Source organism: Callospermophilus lateralis, unplaced genomic scaffold (assembly GCF_048772815.1).
Source record: "Callospermophilus lateralis isolate mCalLat2 unplaced genomic scaffold, mCalLat2.hap1 Scaffold_89, whole genome shotgun sequence".
In the NCBI taxonomy this organism is placed as follows: Eukaryota; Metazoa; Chordata; class Mammalia; order Rodentia; family Sciuridae; genus Callospermophilus; species Callospermophilus lateralis.
Window position 1 is genome coordinate 382442 of NW_027517018.1, and position 19301 is coordinate 401742.

A 19301-nucleotide genomic window follows, 5' to 3' on the forward strand; every position below is an offset into this window, starting at 1 on the left:
AAGGAGAACAAATAGGTGAGCATTCTACCTTGAGGCACCCTCTAGACCTCAGTTTGGGAAGGGGAACCCAAATGGGGCCTAACGGTCTCACTGAGGAGAAAGAGACCAGAGTTCCAGGAGATTAAGCAGCCAAAAACATGTAGAGAAAACTACCAGAAAGATGGGAGCCACAAAGAAAAAGAGTTCCAGAAATCTGCATGGAGGTGGTCTTCAGTTTGGGGCTACATTCTAAGCAGTACCTGCGAGGGCCAAGAACAACTATAAGCTAACCAATCCCACAGTTGGCACTGAGCTGGGAGAAGTCTGGATTCCAGCTAACCAGAGAGAGTTGACATACAAAAACAGTATGGTCAACAAGCTCATGAAGAAGTATTTGATCCAGGCATGATAGCACATGTCTGTAATCCCAGCAGCTCAGAAGGTTGAGGTAGGAGGATACCAAGTTTGAGGCTGGCAAGTTAGTTTGAGCCTAAGCAAGTTAGTAAGACCCTATCAAAAAAAAAAGTTCACTCAATATCATTAGTTATCAGGAAATAAACTCACAAAGACATACCCACTAGAATGGCCCAAGTGCTAGTGAAGGTGAAGTCAAGTGGAAGTCTCCTAAATTGCTGGTGGAAGTATAAAATGATTGTGGTCATTTATTAGCATGGCTTGACAGTATCACATAAGATAAAAACATACATTAAACATAGGAGGCAATTGCACTCCTAGATATGAGTCCACTTATAGGGGCATATATATGAAATAGTACTGTAGGAAAAATGAATCTATAGTTTTAAAAAAAAAGTTATCAGTGGTTGCCTGGAACAGGTGGTGAAGGAACTCACTGGGATGGATCCCAAGGAAACCCCTTTTCTAGTGAAAAAACTGTTCTATATCTTGATTATGGTAGTTTTTACATGGGTATCTACATTTGTTAAAACTCAGAGTGTGATTGCTTTGGCAGCACATATACTAAAATTGGGACAATACAGAAAAAATTAGCATGGTCCCTGAGCAAGGATGACACCCACATTTGTGAAGCATTCCTTAGTTTTGTGGAAACAACCCTTCAACAGATGAATGGATAAAGAAACTGTGGTACATATACAAAATGAAATGTTACTTATAGCATTAAAAGAGAAAAAAATTATGGCATCTGCGGGTGAATGGGAATATCAGGCTAAGGGAAGTAAGCCAATCCCAAAAACCAAAAGCTGTATGTTCTCTCTGAAAGTGGATGCTGACCCATAATGGGGGTGAGGTGTGTGGCAAGGGGCATGGAAAGAATGGAGGAACTGTGATTGGGCAAAGGGGAGGTAGGACAGGCGAGAGGGCATAGGGATAGGAAAGATGGTGGAATGAGATGAACCTCATTACCCGAGGTACATGTAGGACTACTACACGTGTTGTGTACAACTAGGAAAAGTTTTGTTCCATTTATGTACAATGAATCAAAATGCATTCTGCTATCATGTATAACCAATTAGAACAAATTAAAAAAAAACTCACTGATATTGGCTATCAAGGAATTACTGTTAAGTTGGGTGATGGCCCATGGGTTCATTATACTATTCTCTATGCTTTTCTTTAAAGCTTTCCTAATTAAATTTATTTTTTAATTAGTACATAGAAATAAACATTATAATTATTGAAGTAGGTAACATGACATTTTGATGCATGTATACACTATGTAACGTTTAAATCAGGTTAAATATATCTACCTCCTCAAACATCATTTATGGTAAAACTTTCACAATCTTTTCTTCTAGTATTCTGAAATGTACAGTATGTTATGATTACCTATAGTCCCCTACTATTCTCTCTGCTCTTATTTGAAAGTTTCCATGATAAAAATACTAAAAATAATTTTTAAATTAAGATATAACTTCAAATATTTAAAGGATTTCTATGTAGAAAAGAATTCAATTTTATAGAGGAAATCATGTGGAGGAAAATTTGGAGTCAATACAAGGATGAACTAGACAACAGAAGAACATATAGCCTTGTAAGAGAGTGACTCCTGCTAGGAAATACTGGTGTACAGGCCTCATAACTACTCGTCAGGGCCACAGTAAAGAAAATTACAGCAATGAGTGAGAAACTAGACTAACAGCCTTCCAAGGTTTCTTCTAACACTAAGATTCTACTAAGATTCCATTGATCAATGAATCTGATTGGTGCACATCTCCCAAACACATCAGAGCCTATTACTCTCCAGTCCTATCAGATATCATACTACTTGTTTAAGATTTTACATTGACTTGTTCATAATTTTTGCAAATATTTGTTAAGTCCTTTTCTTAAGGCTTTCAAAAATCACAATCATGCCTTACACCTGTTAGACTCTTTTAGTCCTCGCACAATGTCCTGTACATACTAGGCCATCAAAATGCCTTTTTGAAGGCTCCTTTCAAATCAGTCTCGTAACATTGTGCCTCTTCTTTGCCACTCACGTCAATGTCTTACCTATCACCGCAAAATCACTGACCATACCTGCACCACATTCGTGTACCCCGACCTAGACCTAGAGGAGGGCTCTGTGCATACCTAAAAATATGAATAAAGAAATCCTTCCCATATCATGAGGCTGTAAACTTTCCAAGTGATGTTGATTCATTCTGATAATCAAATTATGACTGTGGAAGACTGGGCTTTAATCACTGGAAATATCATTATTCTAACTGCCTGGCTTGTACATACTCCTTACCCAGGTGGCTGCCACCACCATGAACAAACATGGAGCCAACTGAAAACTGATTCATTTCTCCCCATCACATCTTTTCCACCCTGGTGGTCTCTCCTCCCCAGGTATTCATTGTCTTTATACCACCTCTGACTGCCTACATGAGAATTAGGGGGTGCGTGGGGGTAAAACCCTACAAAATGCCAGACATCTCACCAGACACTTTACCTTGTCAAATCATTTAATTCTTATGATTGGAGTAAGCATTATCTACATTTTTCAGATGGGGAATCTGATATTCAAAAGTTTAGTTATTTGCCCAAATTTCTAAATGATAACCTTGGGATTTGAAACCAGATGTACCTGGCTTCAAAATCTATACATTTTACAAGGAAAACAACAACATCACTTTTCTTAAACAAGTCTTGAAATAACACAACTTACAGGAAACAACTTCAGTTGAGAAGGATTACTGTCACAATGGCCCTAGGACCATCTTATCCTCCAAGCTCTAAAAGCTTTCTCATTCCTATAATTAAACTCTAAAAGTCCAACATCAACAAATACCATGACGGGGAGGTAAGTCCTAAAATGCTTAGATAAGCTTCTAGACAGATTAAATGTCTTGTTTGGATCATGATTTTCTTTAGAAAGGTCAGCCTTAAGTGACTCTTTCTAAGAAACAGATCTAACCTAATTCCTTTCATTCTTAAAACTTTCTAAGGATCCCCACTATTAATGGTCTAATGCTACTTTGGCTCATGACTTCCTTTAAGATTTGCTGGCCTCTCCAACTGACCATCCCCCTCCAACTTCACACGTTATACAACACCAACTATTCACATTCTCCTGGCCTCCCCAAATATCCTTTTATTCATGTTTCCATTTCTCTGAACACATTTCTTCTGACTGCCAGCTTCCCCCACCATCCTCCACCCCAGCCTCTCTAATCAACAACAAACCACATGTCACACTCCTGTTTGCCCTTGGCCTGTGCTTCAAACACATCTCAACTACTTTCTGACCTTATTGATCACCCTTCCAACCATAATAAATGCATTTATGGACAATAATGTTCTACCATCAAATAAATACCTCTCTTTCTGCCATTATCTTACTGTGTTTCAAGTGAATGCTATTATCTCCCTGCCAGAATGAAAGGTTCTGAGGGGAAGAACCAAGTTTTTACAGGTGTACAAATGTCCAGCCTTGGTAGACAGCAAATCTTCCTCATATGCTAAACTAAGTAGCCATTAAGCCACACCCCTATGGCTTTTGTTTTAGGAGCTATCTACTCAAAGGGTCAGGAGTCATTTTCATAAAGACATTTTAAGTTCTTCACTTCATGACCAGAAGCCACTTAAAAACTAATAAATAATCAACATTCTAATTGAAGAAACTATGTCAAACTTACCATCTTAGTGAAATAAAGCAAGTATGAATATAACAAGGAAAGCACGTTGTCCAAAAGGGTGGCATCTGCTGGCTCTTCCAACTTTATGTCCTTTAGTTGTTTTTCTGTATCAGCATCATCAACAGGAGTACCTTCTGTTATAAGTAGCTCTAAAATTGAAAGGGGAAATGGCTATTTTATTTTATGCTATAGAATAAGAATTGTCTCTCTTCAGTTTCAATATTCATCAGTGTTTCACTAAATATATGAATCACAGTGCCTGGAATATGTGGCTCTCCTAAAGACAATTAACACAGAGAAGAAAACTTCAAAATCCTAATTAGAGCTGTCAGACCCTTCAATTATAAAATGAACAATTTCCAGTCTACTCTCCACTACTTCCGTGGCCATACAACTGCTATCAGAACAATATTTACTAAAGGAAAATTTTTAAAACCAGAGATATATAGACAGGGTGACATTCAACAAACATGGATTTAGTGCTGGTGAAACTTTGTGTTAAAAATTTTAGGAAAGCTGAAAGAGAGGGAGTCTTGGTTTGCAGATTTACAGGTGGAATGAGCCAAGGCTTAACACAGCATCTGGCACCTGGCAGAGATACTCAACAACTATTTATTGAGTGCACAGATGACAGCTATTTAAAAAGAACACAGTAATATCAAGAGAGACTAAAGGATATTGGGTACAGACCTGCATTGAGGCTCTGTGAATGAGGTAGAATTCCAATTAGACCTGAGAGCTTGTAGGGGTGGAATTTCAGTATGAGTTACATGAGCCTGGGGTACGTTTGATTAAACAGCTAGGAGTCCAACGTGCAGTTATTAAGAAGTTGGACCAGTTGGGCTGGGGATGTGGCTCAAGCGGTAGTGCGCTCGTCTGGCCGTGCGGCCAGGGTTCGATCTTCAGCACCACATTAAAAAAAAAAAAAAAAAAAGATGTTGTGTCCGCAGATAACTAAAAAATAAATATTAAAACTATCACTATCTCTCTCTCTCTCTCTCTCTCTCTCTCTCTCTCTCTCTCTCTCCCTCTCTCTAAAAAAAAGGAAGTTGGACCAGTTGCCTCTAAGGTCTTTCTCAACCCTGAGATTCCATTCACTACTATTTTTTTAAGCTTTTGCCTAATTTTTAAATTTTTTTTTTTAGTTTTTGATGGACCTTTATTTTATTTATTTGTATGCAGTGCTGAGAATCAAACCCAGTGCCTCACATGTTAGACAAGCACTCTACCACTGAGCTACAACCCCAGGCCCTCCAATCACTATTGGTCTATGAATTTGACTGCTGGTGAAGTCTGCCCATTGGCTCAGCATCTCAGCACTTGAGACACATTAAATGACATTTGGGAAGATTTTACATATAAAGGTGATTGACATCATTTTGTGGTGGAACCTAAAAGTCCAGGGAAATAATTCATGCTTAATTTTGTAAGCCAAGTTTTCCCTAATCTTGAAAGTTTTGGAGCATGAAAATAACAAATCTTAATGGTGCGTGATTCATTTTCAGAACCTTATGGAGTTAAACACAGTTCAGAAGTCAGTAGTGTTCATATATGAATGAAATGTCTTCTGGAAAATGGAAGAACTGATATGTTATTCCTTCTCAAATTAACTGAATCCCCCCTGCCATGAGTTCTCCTACACTCTGTGTGTGCAGATGGGGGCGGGGTCAGGATCAGTTCTGCTAAGCCCTGCACTGGTGCAGGATAATGCTATAGCTATGCTTACAGACCAAAACCTTTAAAAACACAAAATACAGTAATTATGGCTTCATAGCACCATACTGGATGGATAAAATAAAACAATTAGTCATAATGTAATTTACTGATAAAATGAGAGTGAGCAACACAAAAGTAGAATGCTATTGATGCCATTATTGGGGATTTTTTTTGAAAAATTGTTTCTCATCTCCCACTGGATACTGTGCACTATGATGAAGTATTCATAAGTGTCAGTCTAAAATGGATTGCAGTTCTGTACTGCTTCCTGTAAGTATATAGTATAAATATCTGGACGATTTACTGCATTTGAAAAAGTTTAATTACCATGTCCAGGAAGCAAGTCAAAACAGGACTTGAGGTATAGTACATTCCATTTAGAAGAAAAGGGAAAAAAACACAGAATTTAAGAGACTATGAACAGTGATTCTCAAGCTAACTTGTACCAGGCCAGACTTTCCTGGAAGGCCTGCTAAACACAGATTGTGGGTCCCACCCCCAGAGTTTCTGGTGCTGTTGGTCTGGTTGAAAATTACAGTTTTAGAGCATAAGGCCTTTGAAGAATAATATTTTAGTTGTAAATGGTTTACACAAGCTAGTCATAGCTAAACATTTGCTTTTAGGTGAGTTACAGTCTCTGGCCTATTTTTGATTTCTAGTCATCTTTATTCTTGATTTTCTCTCACTTAAGAGATTTTGTTTTTTGAACTCACATGTACCTATATTACTCTCTGCTCTATTTTGTACCTTTGGCAACAAATATCCTTGAAAGCCTTCATTATGATAATGCCTCTACTTTGTAGAGAAAAATTGGCAAGCTTTACCTGGGTCTACTTTCTCAGTATTTGGGATCTGAGACACTTCTAAGACACCCATGTCCTCAGTCACAGGTTGACTCAAGAGGCTGGGCTCTTCAGGATGGTTCATATTTAAATGATGACTCAGGAGGCGAGGCTCTTCATGAAGATTTCTATTAAGATGATTTGTGTTCTCTTTAGGAAAATCATCTTCATGGGGTGGCTGCATCTCTACAGGGGAGAAGAATGCATTGAGCCAGCTGGATGACACTATCTACCCCCACTTAAGCCCAATGATCAGCACTCCCCCTCAGCACACAGCTCCAGATACCTCAACACTGCCCTCCTTGTCCTGGCATGCGCCCATGAGAACAACTGGGCAAGGATACGGGAGGGTTCATTGTTTTCATCCCATTTAAAGGATGACTGAACTATACAGTCAAATTTATAAAGAAGCCTTTAATCCAAAGTATTTCATAAACAAATACATTTATGATAGAGGCTTCAATAACTTAACTTCCCTTGGCAAACCAACATACACCCACATGAATAAATGTGCAGAAGAGAATTCTGGTCCAGAACAAAAATGTGAAATGTCTATTCTGCTCAGAAATAACAGGAACTCTTTCATCTACAAGTGTGCTGGTCTCACCGAGCCAGTATAGAGAAGGGAATTCCGTAAGTCTAGCTTGCTAATGTGACTTTCAAATATGTTCCAAGTAACCTAGGAGCCAAATGGTGAACCTATCTCCTTCCTGAGCTCAGGACATAGACCAATAGGATCCAGAGCAAAGATTATCTCTTCACAGCTTCATATTCTACCCTGAACATTCACTTGTACTTTGCATTCTTATCCAAAATATATCTGCTTTGATTAAATGTACAACTGTTTTCTTCTCCAAATTATCAGGTAAAATTAGCATTCTTGGGATGTAAATTTTCCAATGGCTTTATGTCCTTCTGGAATTCTTATCATATACTCTCAGTTGAAATATTTCATTTTGAAAAACAATGGATAGAGATGATCAAATATGAAACCAGGAAACAGAAAGCTTTTATCAGGATATTGGGGCTCATTGTCAGTTTGACGAATATTTAATTGAAAGGCTTCTATGTGTCAAGCACTACATTATAAGGCTTGTCATCCTGGTTCCATCCTTGATTAATATGAATGCAAGGACCTTAGAACCCAGAGGAGTAAAACCAGAATAAGTGACCTCTCCCCCAAGAGACTGGAAATAGCATGGTATCCACAAAAGATAAATGCTGGGGAGGGGAATTCAGGCAAGCTATCCATTAAAAGTTATTCTAGGGCTAGGCTTGAGTGACAGAGCACTTGCCTAGTGCAGGTGAGGCACTGGGTTCGATCCTCAGCACCACATAAAAAGAGATTAAATTCTAAAATAAAAAAAGTTATGCTAGTAACTCCACACCCACATGATCTAGTACAGATATTTTATGATTAAGAAATTATGTTTAATAAAGCCCTTTTATAATTTTAACATAAAATCTGTACTGTTAACAGGTCTACTTTTTTGCATTAGTTTCTCATTTATATCTTTCTCTTTAACTTTTTATAAAATTTCTCTTTGAACATGCTAACCAATCCCAACTGTCCTAAAGGAAAAAAAGAATAAGCAATGTCCTTTCATGCTCTAGCCCAAAAGAATGAATAAAGGAATATATGGGGCTCCTGAGTCAGCCTTCTTTCTCCTTTAGGCACATGGAAACTGAACAGAACTTTACAATAATACACAAAAACACCTGGATGGAACAACTCCTTTTCTCCAGCTCAAGCCGCAAGCAGGTATTTACCTTCAGCTTTAGTCCAGATTTCCTGTAGAGGAGGCACTGTTATCAATGGAGCAGTCTCCTCCACTGTGGAGTGCTTGTACCTCACAAAATAGATCAAGTATTGGATATCATCAAGCACTGCAGCCTCTTCAAATATGTTACTTTCCTTTATTCCTATGTCTCTAATATCATTCACACGATTATCAAGCATTTGCTCTGCTACGCTCAAAATGTGTGACTCAGAGACATGGAAGACCTTATCTAGAACTTTTTCCACGTTATAGGGCAGGCTCTCCTGCTGTGCCGACTTCAGCTTTAATGACATTTCCTGCAACGTGGCTTCCAGTTCTTGGACATCAAAGTACTTCAGGAAGCGTTGCAAGGACTTTTGTTCTGTAAAGAAGCTGCGGATTATGGGCAAGTCTTCCTCCTGATCGCTAAGCTCTGGCTTTAGGGCTATATGTGGACTCTGTGGGAGTATATCATCTTCAAGATCTGCATAAGCAGGACCCTGGCTTTCTGCATCCGTGATATGCCCTATGTCCTCAAGGTCCTCTTTTGAGATTTCTTTTCCAGTAGCCTTTTCTGTAGACCCTGAAGTGTTCAGATGTTCCTTAGGGTTGTCTTTTTCAAGATCATCAGAATTTTTATCCTGAAATACTTCACTTATCCCTGAAGTCTGAGTGTTTTCCTCATCACTTCCGTCAAAGAGTCCCTGGGCTTCCTCATCTACCAGAGGACTTTCCTCCTTTCCCATTTCCATATCACCTCGTTCCTTGTCCATCATGTCTACCCTTTTGGCTGTGGTTTCACTTTTCTTAAAAATCTCCCAAATTATACTCATTTCTTGTTTGTTTTCTTTGGTTTCTAGATCAGGATTGATAGTCTCTAAAATTGCTTTCTCAAGAACGTGCTGGTTAACATTCTGAATCCCAGAATGTTTTTCTTTTGACTGTTTTGCACTTACAGCATTTTCATCCTCCAGTAGCTCTTCAGGGGGATAATAATCCTCCTCTACTGATGCTGGCCTTTCGGTATGGAGACCCGGTACTTCTACCTCGTCAGTTTGCTCTGTTTTTTTAATTTCCTGTGTCCCCTGTGTTGCCTTATGCTGAATCAATTCTTCAGCCAAGGACTGCTCTTTACCCTTGACCTTGGAAAGCCCTATCTTCTCATTTACATGACTAACTGTAACAATCACATATCTTTCTTGTTGCCAAGAAAAATTTTTTCTGGGACTGTGGACCTCTTCTTCCGGTTCTCTTAACAAACCAATTCCATCTGGAGAGGAGAATCCAGATTGATTTTCAGTTTTCAGAACTAGTCCCTCTTTAATTTCCTGAGGTTGATGCTCCACTGAGTCTATGTGCAGGGTTGGTGTATTTACTGAACCTGGCTCTTCCATTCCATCTTTGGATGTATCATTTTGATTATCTCCCAGGAATGTTGCAATGCCCAAGGATTCTGGTGGTTTACTCTGTTCTTGGGTCATCAGACTCCCTACAGCTTTATGTAGAGATTTATTCTCTAAGCTATCTTCCAAAATCTTCTCTCCAGGTGAAGAGAGTTCTTCATTCACTTCTTTTGAGTCTTTTGAGATATGGATAACTGCTTCTTTTAGGTCATTCTCTTTGTTTTCAAAGGCTGATTTTAATGTGTCCTTGCCCTTTTCAACAGCTGGCAATGAGCTGAGCTTATTGCTTTGGGGAGAAGTATATGCAATCATCCCTTCTATCTTCTCATCCTCTAATTCTGAAACATCTTGCATCAGGTGCTTCTTAGGCTCCTGAACATCTGTCTCTTTTCCTTTAATATGAAGTTCGATGTCCACTTTTGGCTCTTCATCATTATCTGTCTTAGAGGTTTCCACAAAAAGACCATATTCTGCACTTTCAGGATAAATATAATCTGTTGCTGCTTGTGGTTTCTTCTGTTTTCTTTCTGGAACTAAAGCTTCCTCATCTTCTTTTTCTTCTTCTGAATAAGAATTCCCCAAATCCATCATAACTGTTTTCTCGTCACCACCTGTGCCAATAAATAAAGTATCCTCCAAGGTTGTCAGTATATTTTTGTCATCATCCTTGATGCTTGGGGGCAGAGTTACCTCAACCTTATCTTCTTCATTTGAATTCTGCTCTTCACCTATTGAATATTTCTCCACTCCAAACTCTACTGGGAATTTCATGCCTTCTTCACTTATAGAGGTTAGTAATGGGAGCTCCCCAAAGCTTTCCTCATTCTCCTCTTCATCCTTATCAAATGCATAATAATCAGCATCCAATTCCTCATCATCAAAATCTTCGTCTAATGAAGTCACCAGTCTGGTCGTCTCATAATCAGACACAAGTGCATCAGCAGTATAACCAAATTTGGTTTTCAAGTCTAATGTCATTTCTTTTTTCAAAAGTGTATAAGCATTAGTCTTCTGTTCATTTGAGACCTGAGAACTGTTGCTGGTTTTGTTGTTTTCACTTTCTGGCACTTTCAATTCATCTTGTAGTATTTCTTCAAAGGGTTCAAATGAAGTTTGTTCACCTTGAGCATTATCTGTTTGACTATCTCCATGAGGATGGTTCTTCTGAGCCAGAAATTGTTCCTCAAGATCCATAGTGTTTTCTGAGAATGCACTTTCAATTTGCTCTGAGTTTGCTACTACTGGTTTAGGTTCAGGTTCAACATCCTGGTAGACTTCAGGAAATTGTTCCACTTTTTCTATAGCTTTCTCAGAATCTTCATTTGCAGAATCATACAATTCCAAAAATCCTAGAAGTTCTTCTACACTATAATTATCAAAATCATCTCTTCCACCATCAAAACAGACAAAATCTGTCTCCTGTAAGGAAAAGGAAAACATTAGTGTGTCAATAACAAAGTGTCACAAAAGCAAACTCATCCATGCTCCCAAATTCAGGATTGGTTCTAAAGAATCTTTGGGGTAAACCAGATTACCCTCCTCCAACCCCCATTGGCTAACTCCTTCTATGGCTGAGTAAATCTGTCTTTTTCTAGACTACAGTGTTAGAAAGTCTATTCTTTCTTTCTTTTTTTTTTAACATGGGTCCTATTCTTTAAAAAGCATAATGAGTAAAAATGGTGACAATTTGGTCTCCAACAGCCTGACTCTTGGGTCTCTCTCAATTTGCTCTGAGCATAAGTAGGGAAAGGCAAGGTATCACTTGTAGGATCCTCAAGCTCTAAAATCTACACCTATGTTTCAGGAATTTAATTCTTAATCATTTGCTCAGGAGAAGCTGGAAGATCCTGCAGCATTGAGAAAGATGAATCAGTTTTAAAGTATCTTACTGAGATACAAGTACATTTGATGGAATAAAGAATGATATTAAGGAGGCTCCTCACATTATTATTACCACAAGAACAAACTGAAAACAAGATTCAACAAGTTATACACCTTCCTCTTTATCAGGGTTTCACAGTCACTAAGACCTCTCTCAGGACTATCTATATATTTATTTAGTCTTCCTTCTTGCCACTAGTAAGCAAATTGACATATAAAAGGAGCCATAGTATGAATGGAAATTTTTTTAAAAATTTCCATCTCCTAATTAAATCTTCATAATATTCTGTGGGGGTTCTGGGGGTGGGGGAGGCAGTTCAATGTAGTAGGGATGAGTGATTTCCTCTCCCCATCACATGCATTTCTAAGCCATGAGGGATGCATGTAATGGGAAACATAATGAAAAGGCAGAGTTCAAAATAAATGAGTTCTCTGTAATCAGTGAACTGCTGTCACAGCTTAAATCCCAAGAACTAACTCTCTTTACCAACAATGAAGTCCAACAAGCAACAGAAGTGATTTTATGGCCCCTGAGATTACGAAGAAATTTTAGGAACAGCAACAACAAACAGGATGACTTTATCCATTCACCCCATCTAATCTAAGAACTATCCTAGCCTAGCAGCTTGCATATTCTACAGCCACTACAAAGAGCTGCCCAAAGATGTTTCAATGTTGGTGGGCATCAATTACTACACAATTTAAAACTCTAGAAAATAATCAGCTGAAGTGAGAATTCTAGAACACGAAATCCTTTCAGTCACAAAATCAATTTAAGTCAGAGCACAATACAGGAATGCTGTGTAAAGGAAGCAGTTGGGGCCTTAAAAGATCTGAGACTGAACATCACCTGAAACACTCAGGTCCCCTTTTCCAAATCTATAACATGACTACGATCCCATATATGACTAAGAATAAGAAAACCTTTGTAAGTACGTATTTCTAGCCTAGTATAAAAGTTAGAGTTTATTAATTTAACCTAAATATACTTAAAATGTCTAATAACTATCCAATGAGTAGTTTTCAAGTTGGAATACCTCCTTTTGCCTGTAAAATGAAATTATTTACCTCTTAAATTTAATAGCCAAGTACAAATATATTACATTATTTATTTTTCACATATAAAACAGAAGAGAAAAGCCCTATAGTTGAGTAAACAGCCTTCTATAAGAATATCTGTTTCAATATATTAGAAAACTCTCAGATTATAATATAATCACCCTTGAATGCCTTTCAAACTTTTTTTTATAGGTAGTCTGATTTCAAATGAAAATCTGATACACAAATGTTATAAACACATTATAAAACTTTCAGAAGCAGTTAACTGAATATAATGGGTGGATTTATAAGCCAGTTTACAATTGAGAACAAAAAAGAAATCCATAACTTACATCTGTTGAAATTTGTAGCTCTTCTTTAGTATATTCACGAACTACTTTGATGAAATCTTTCGGAAAATAACCAAAAATATGGCCAACCTATAGTGCAAAGGAGACAAATATAAAATAAATTCTGTACAAGAAATATAAATAAGAGATTCTCAGAAGTGGCAGGAAATATACACATAATAGATAGGTATATGGTATAACCAAGAAAGAAAGTTGCTATAACAATTACACTGAGATTATTATTCCAAATACAGAACTGTTAAAACAACATTTCCAACCACTGAAGTTTTCTTTTTTACATTTAGCTTAATTCTCAACACAGAGCATATAAAGTTAAGACTTCTGAAGTAAATAAAAGATTTGCATAGGAGATTATTGTATATTATATGGTTAAAAGTATATAAATCAAAGCTGGTTATAAATGCAATTCCAAATAACCTCTAGCAAGAATTTACCTGTACATTTTGTAGCATTGCTCATAAACCAATATTTATGTCTTTCTTAACCAATACATAACAGTCATGAAAAGTAATAAGTAAAAACAATACAAAATCTCTAAAATGTATTACCACTATAGCAAATGTATTGATAGTATATGCTTTCCTAGCTTTTTCCAAATCTACTTTTACAAGTACTTGGGGAGAAAATAAAATTACAATATAATGCATACTAAACCACATATCAAGCTTCAGTTTCACCCAAAATAAATCCTCTGCAGAAAAGAACCCCATTTATTTTCAGCACCAACAGCTAAATTATATGAAGTTACATAAAGTGTACAAAAAGTATATAAATTTCCCCTTGAGAAAGACACTCTTATTACTAACTACTGACTAAAAGGAACAGAAGATTCTTGCCAATAATTAAAGGAAACTGATAGGCAAATCAAACGCCCAAAAAAGAAAATTAAAAAAGGCATCTTATCACTAACTCTAAAATATCCCCATTCATGAATGTTCTTGTTATATCTAGAAACCATCTGAGAGCCAGTATTAGTGGTAGAATACTGCCATGAAGATTAGATAAGACGGAGCAATTAAAAGCTTCATCACTGGCAGATAAAGTCTGAGACTCTAGAAAATCAACAACATTGCAGATTGAAAGCTAAAAACTCAAAAGGAGAATCATTTTGAAAACTAAAGAGTTTTTAATTTCCTAAGTATAACATTCATGACATGAGAGGCGAGTCTGAGGGGAAATACACTTTTCCCTTCTGATGAAAATTCTATTAAGGTTAAATTTGGAAAAGGAAAAAAAACCAGAGATGTATGGAGAAAGGAAACACATTTATCTCTTATTAATCTGTGTCAATTGAGACCATAGATTATATAAAGCTCCATAATTACACACTGGGTGGTATCCCATTTCTTGTGATATGAAAAAAAAATGATGCAGAATCATGGAGGCTCATGACTGGAAATAATTTTTATACCTAATTTTGCTTCCATACATCATCCCTGCTGAGGTGCTGCTGATTTGATTTGTGGGTGGGGAGCAAAGAACTGCCAGAAGAGAACAAATTCTGCATAAGCTACTATCAGAACAAATGTACTTAAGTGCCACTGCCCTGAAAGGAAATATTCAAAAGGAAGATGGATTAGACAGGGGTCCTTTCCTAACTGAGTTTTTCACTTTATAGGGAGCTAAGATAAAACACAACCTGACTGAAGGCAAAGAAGACAAATGAATGCCACAGGAGCAATGAAAACAAAGTGCCAACCAAACACTCATCAGTCGGCAAAGATCCTTTCTGGTCAGGTGCTGAAAGCAGGGCTCCTCAGGAAGACAGGATGAGTGCTGCCACCCAGAATGGCAAGAGTCCTAGGGATGAACATAGTTAACAGGCTACAATGTGACAGGAGAAAATGTAAATCAAGCCCATTTATCCAAAAGTTCAAAGAAGGGGAGAAAGACGACTACTGTATGAAAAATGCCACTTGGGTACATGGAAAAACAGTTCCAAGTTTAAAGATTACGAATCCTATTTGGTATACTTGAAAGAAACAATAGATGGTTCTTTATATGGAGTACTGCAACTGGGACTCTGTCTAAATATAAAGTTTGTACCTAAAGGCACCAAGTTTCAAGATCATTCCCTAAGAATCAGAAATGGCAACAAAATGAAACTAGTTTTCCCATAGGGATTACTCTTATTTTCTGCTGTGTGGTATTTTATTTAGGGTGAGAACTTTCAGGGATGCAACCCGGAATGTCTCTAAACTGGAACATTCCTACAGTCATCAAAGACCCTTGCTACTATTTTAAGTAAACAATCCACATATCACATTTAAATGAAAAGGACAATACTCATAAGTCTCTCAATGAGGTCACTCCTTTTGAATCTCCCCATTTAAAATATCAAAGCATGATATAAACAATGTCATGTCTTTCATCAGAAGATCCATACAACTGGCTAGAAGTAGAACCCCTGGGGGAACCTTCAGGCATAGATTATAGGAAAAGCAGGAAATGGATGACCCAGAAGTTGCAAAAAAGAAAAAAAAGCACATAATGAACATAATATTCTGCTTTTTTAGAGTAAAAACAGCACAAATGATTAGGTAAAATACACAAAAAATCAACTTTAAATATGCATGCCTGAGTTACTATCTCAGACTTAATTTACAGGATTAACTCTAATGTCCTTGAATCCTTCCCTTTTGAAGCAGCAAAGCTAAGAATTGTCAGATTTTCACCATGACAACCTTTATGATGTGTAGAGCCTTCTGGAACTTGATGTGAGGGGTAGCAACCACAACCACTTCAGTTCTGTTTCAGAAAGTCTACTGACTTTCTATGCTGTGCCAGGCCTAAGGCATGTTAGGAGCACAGGGCCTGGCAGAGAGGTTAGGTTAACTCTACAAAGACCCCAAGAAATCAGTCATTTAAATCTACACTGCTGAAAAACCCATCAAAAGTAAGAATATAACACCTGTCAAACTTTTACTTACACTTCTGGCCCAAAGTTCTGGTGATACCTCTGCCAGTTTATAGTAGACATATACAGGGTCACCTTTTTTAAAATTCACAAAACGACAATCTGGGCCTCTGAAATCTTCAAGAGCTTCACCTCGGTACATTAACACTGTATATGAACATTGAAAAAAGAAAAACAAACATTAGAATTTGATTTTTCATGATCCACATTGACCCATCAGGAAATATGAATCCCACTATGAACAAAAATCAAGTTTTTCCAGTACTCTCTGGAATCACTTTTAATTCACCTGCTCAAAGTATCTAAAATTCTTCGAGATTTTATTGCTATAAAATACAATATTCCCTGCAATTAGACAAGGGAAAAGGAAGCTTCTCTATTTTTCTCTGTGCTGAGAAATAAAAAGCAATGTGGCTACCACCAATCATGGCTGGTTTCAGTGAAACTCTTGGTTCTTGCAGGCCTCAATTTTTTTCTGTTTCATAATCATAAAAAGCTTCATTTTGCAAATATGTAAATCCAAGTGTAGACACGGACAGGCTTAAGTATGGCTTCATGCAGAGGTAATAGGGAGGGAAGAGGGAAGAATATCCAGGAACCTCCAAGGGGTTAATTAACTTGAACTAACCGCTAAAAGACATTACCTTTAAGTGGCTGCAAGTGCTACCATGCAGCCATAAACACTGTCAATTTCATTTGCAGCAGAGTTGCTGTCTCTGTGTTCAGGATCTGGGTAAATTACCAGGAAATGTATTTTCTCTGAGCAAATATTGTTGACTATATCCAACATTAAGATTGTTTCAAAACATCCTCATTCATATCAAAAATCAAAAGTGGGTATCCTATCTGACAAGGAACAAGTTTAACCATGAGAAAAGGTCAGGCAATACCTTCATTCTTAAAATGCAGGACTAGAATCACAATTGATCTAGAAACTGGTAGAAGCAACATTTTTCTTTTGGTTGACCAAATACACAGTTTCTGATTTAAGATGAAATGGACAATAGATGTATGTAAAAAGCACAAAGAAGAAATGGAAATAACACTTTTTCTAAAGGCCAATTAGCAGTAAAATACACAAGAATGTGTGTTTTATAAAAATATATGTCTGAGGAACAAACACATATTTGGAGAGGGTAACTTGTTATTTTGAAGCTAAAATAGAACTATTTTCAAAACTGTCAGCATCCTAATTCATAGATAATTAAGAGGCCAAGTTGAAGGTGAGAGACACTTTAAGGTGGGGAATTCTCATCACAAGTGGAAATGGCAATGTTTCTCTTGTTCCCCCTTAGGTCATAGAGGATTTACAAATCAGTAATATATTAGGTGACAACATAATGCATACTATGGAGCACCTATTTAGTTATTTTTTTTTGGAGCACTTATTTGGAAGGCACACAAGGACACCTGACATACACACCTCACTACTTCCTACAACACAATACAGACCCACCTGTTGTGTTTGGTCACATATGTTTGGACACAGGCCGTTTCTCAAGTTATGTTACCCCACTGAACCTTACCAACACCATGTCTTAGTACTGAGGAAGCATCAGTGATGAGATTGTCCAGGTAGCCCACATAGGATAGCGCTTGACAGCAAAGAATAGCAAACATTCTACCATGCTGGAAGCCTGATTTTGTTCACCCAAAACTGAAAGGAAATATCATGGCAGCTGCTTTGCTTTTCTGAGTGTTTATTTACTCCAGCCTTAGGGTTACCTCTAGGAACAGCTTAACATATATTGGAAACATCTTTTTTCTTTATGGGAGTGGAACAAACAATTCAAATTATAAAATTTGTTTTTGGTAACACCAATTTAGGCATAAAGAGCTCAATGGTAAACTTCTTGGCCTTTTCAGCATGAATATTTTAAAATATGTACTGCTTACAATTTATGGACAACATGGTCATCAAGTTACAAGGTTACTAGAAACCAAGCAGGAGGCCAAAAGAAGAATTCTGGGCCAGTAAATATATAGAGGAAAGAGGTTCCAACAACACTAGCAACTGAGTCTAAAACTGAATTGGCTTATAAAAATCTTGGAGTATTTATTATTGTTATTGCAACAAACCTCTTCATCTGAATCTGAATGGCTACATCCTCCCCACCGCCCACCTCCAATCCAGGACTGGGAAGCAATTCTGTCCGCTTCCTGCACACAGAAGAGGCTGCAGTTCCCAGGTGGCCAGTGCAGATCCTTGGCCTCTTTCAAAAGCAAAAGATTACTGGCCCACCTGCTACCCTACCTCAAATATGAAGGGAGGCTTCTATGCACAGAAATGACAGGTTGAAGCAGAGTCGGGGCCGAGACCTCGGAACACATTGCGTGCCTGGACTTGGTGCTCTTCCCAAGCCTAAACTCTAGTCCCTGTTAAAAGGCAAAACCAGCCCAATCCCCAGTGCAGCAAAAAAAACGAAGGGGCCAGTGAGCCTTTCCCAAGGAGCCCCACCATCAACCTGCCACTGGGATTAAGGCCACCGAGCCCTGGAGAGCATCTGCCCTGATACCGCACCGGCCCAGGTCCCTGTGGCGGGGGCAGAAAAGCGCTCTGCTACAGTGTGGGGAGCCCCGGGCGCGTGGCGCGCAACCCCATCACCCATTGAGATCCTAGGCAAATCCTGGAAGGGAATAAACTGAGAGCTGTCCCTGGGGAATCGTGTTTCCCAACCCCCACCTCAGTCAGTAGAGAAAAATAAAACGCTGGCAACAAGTGGGAGTCCAAACCCCGGCAACCTGAGCGGGCTGGCGGGGGCGCAGGCAGAGCCGGAGTGGGCACACGCAGGGTCCCGAGGCTCTTGTCACTCCTGCACCCCACCTGTCGTCCTTCGACCCCCTAGCCCAGCCCGCGGGGCTGGGGACGGGGAGATCAGAGCCCCATGCAGCCCTGAAGAGCCACCGCGGAGACCCCGGGCCGCCCGCCCGCCTGCGCACTCACTGCTGCATTCGTCGTCTGCACAGAGTTTGTGCTTCCAGAAGCGCTGGCCAGTGCTCGGGTCCGGTTGGCCCAGTACTCGCCAGGTCGGACAGAGCACGAACAGCCAGAAGAGCAGCCCCGGCGCCGCAGCCATGTTGTGGTCACCTCGGGGAGCCGGTGACGCGGTGGAGTAGGCTGCGGCGGGCATCGGGGCTCAGGGGGCAGGGTGGGTAGCAAGGCGCAGAGGGGCGGCACCCAGGAAGGCTTCAGCCTTTCCCGGTTGACACGTCAGCAGGGATATATGGGGGTCGATGCACTGGCTCTACTGGGGAATGCAGGGAGCCGGAGCTCCCCGTCCTTCTCTAGTG

The 19301-nt window shown here is 38.8% G+C and overlaps 1 protein-coding gene and 1 non-coding gene across 2 annotated transcripts in view; one reads left to right on the plus strand and one right to left on the minus strand.

Moving 5' to 3' along the window:
• The window catches only part of LOC143390098 (transport and Golgi organization protein 1 homolog), a 39755-nt gene extending 20668 nt beyond the window's left edge, over positions 1–19087 (minus strand). Inside the window, exons 1-6 of the mRNA XM_076842699.2 lie at positions 18955–19087; positions 16024–16157; positions 13076–13162; positions 8411–11222; positions 6623–6826; positions 4083–4231 (exon numbers count right to left, since the gene is read on the minus strand). Coding sequence (XP_076698814.1) covers positions 4083–4231; positions 6623–6826; positions 8411–11222; positions 13076–13162; positions 16024–16157; positions 18955–19087 — 3519 coding nt within the window. The remainder of the gene's footprint in view (positions 1–4082; positions 4232–6622; positions 6827–8410; positions 11223–13075; positions 13163–16023; positions 16158–18954) is intronic.
• On the plus strand, positions 934–1040 carry LOC143390134 (U6 spliceosomal RNA). Its single transcript, XR_013090216.1, has one exon. It is a non-coding gene; the product is annotated as a U6 spliceosomal RNA (small nuclear RNA).
• Positions 19088–19301: the final 214 nt, after the last annotated feature.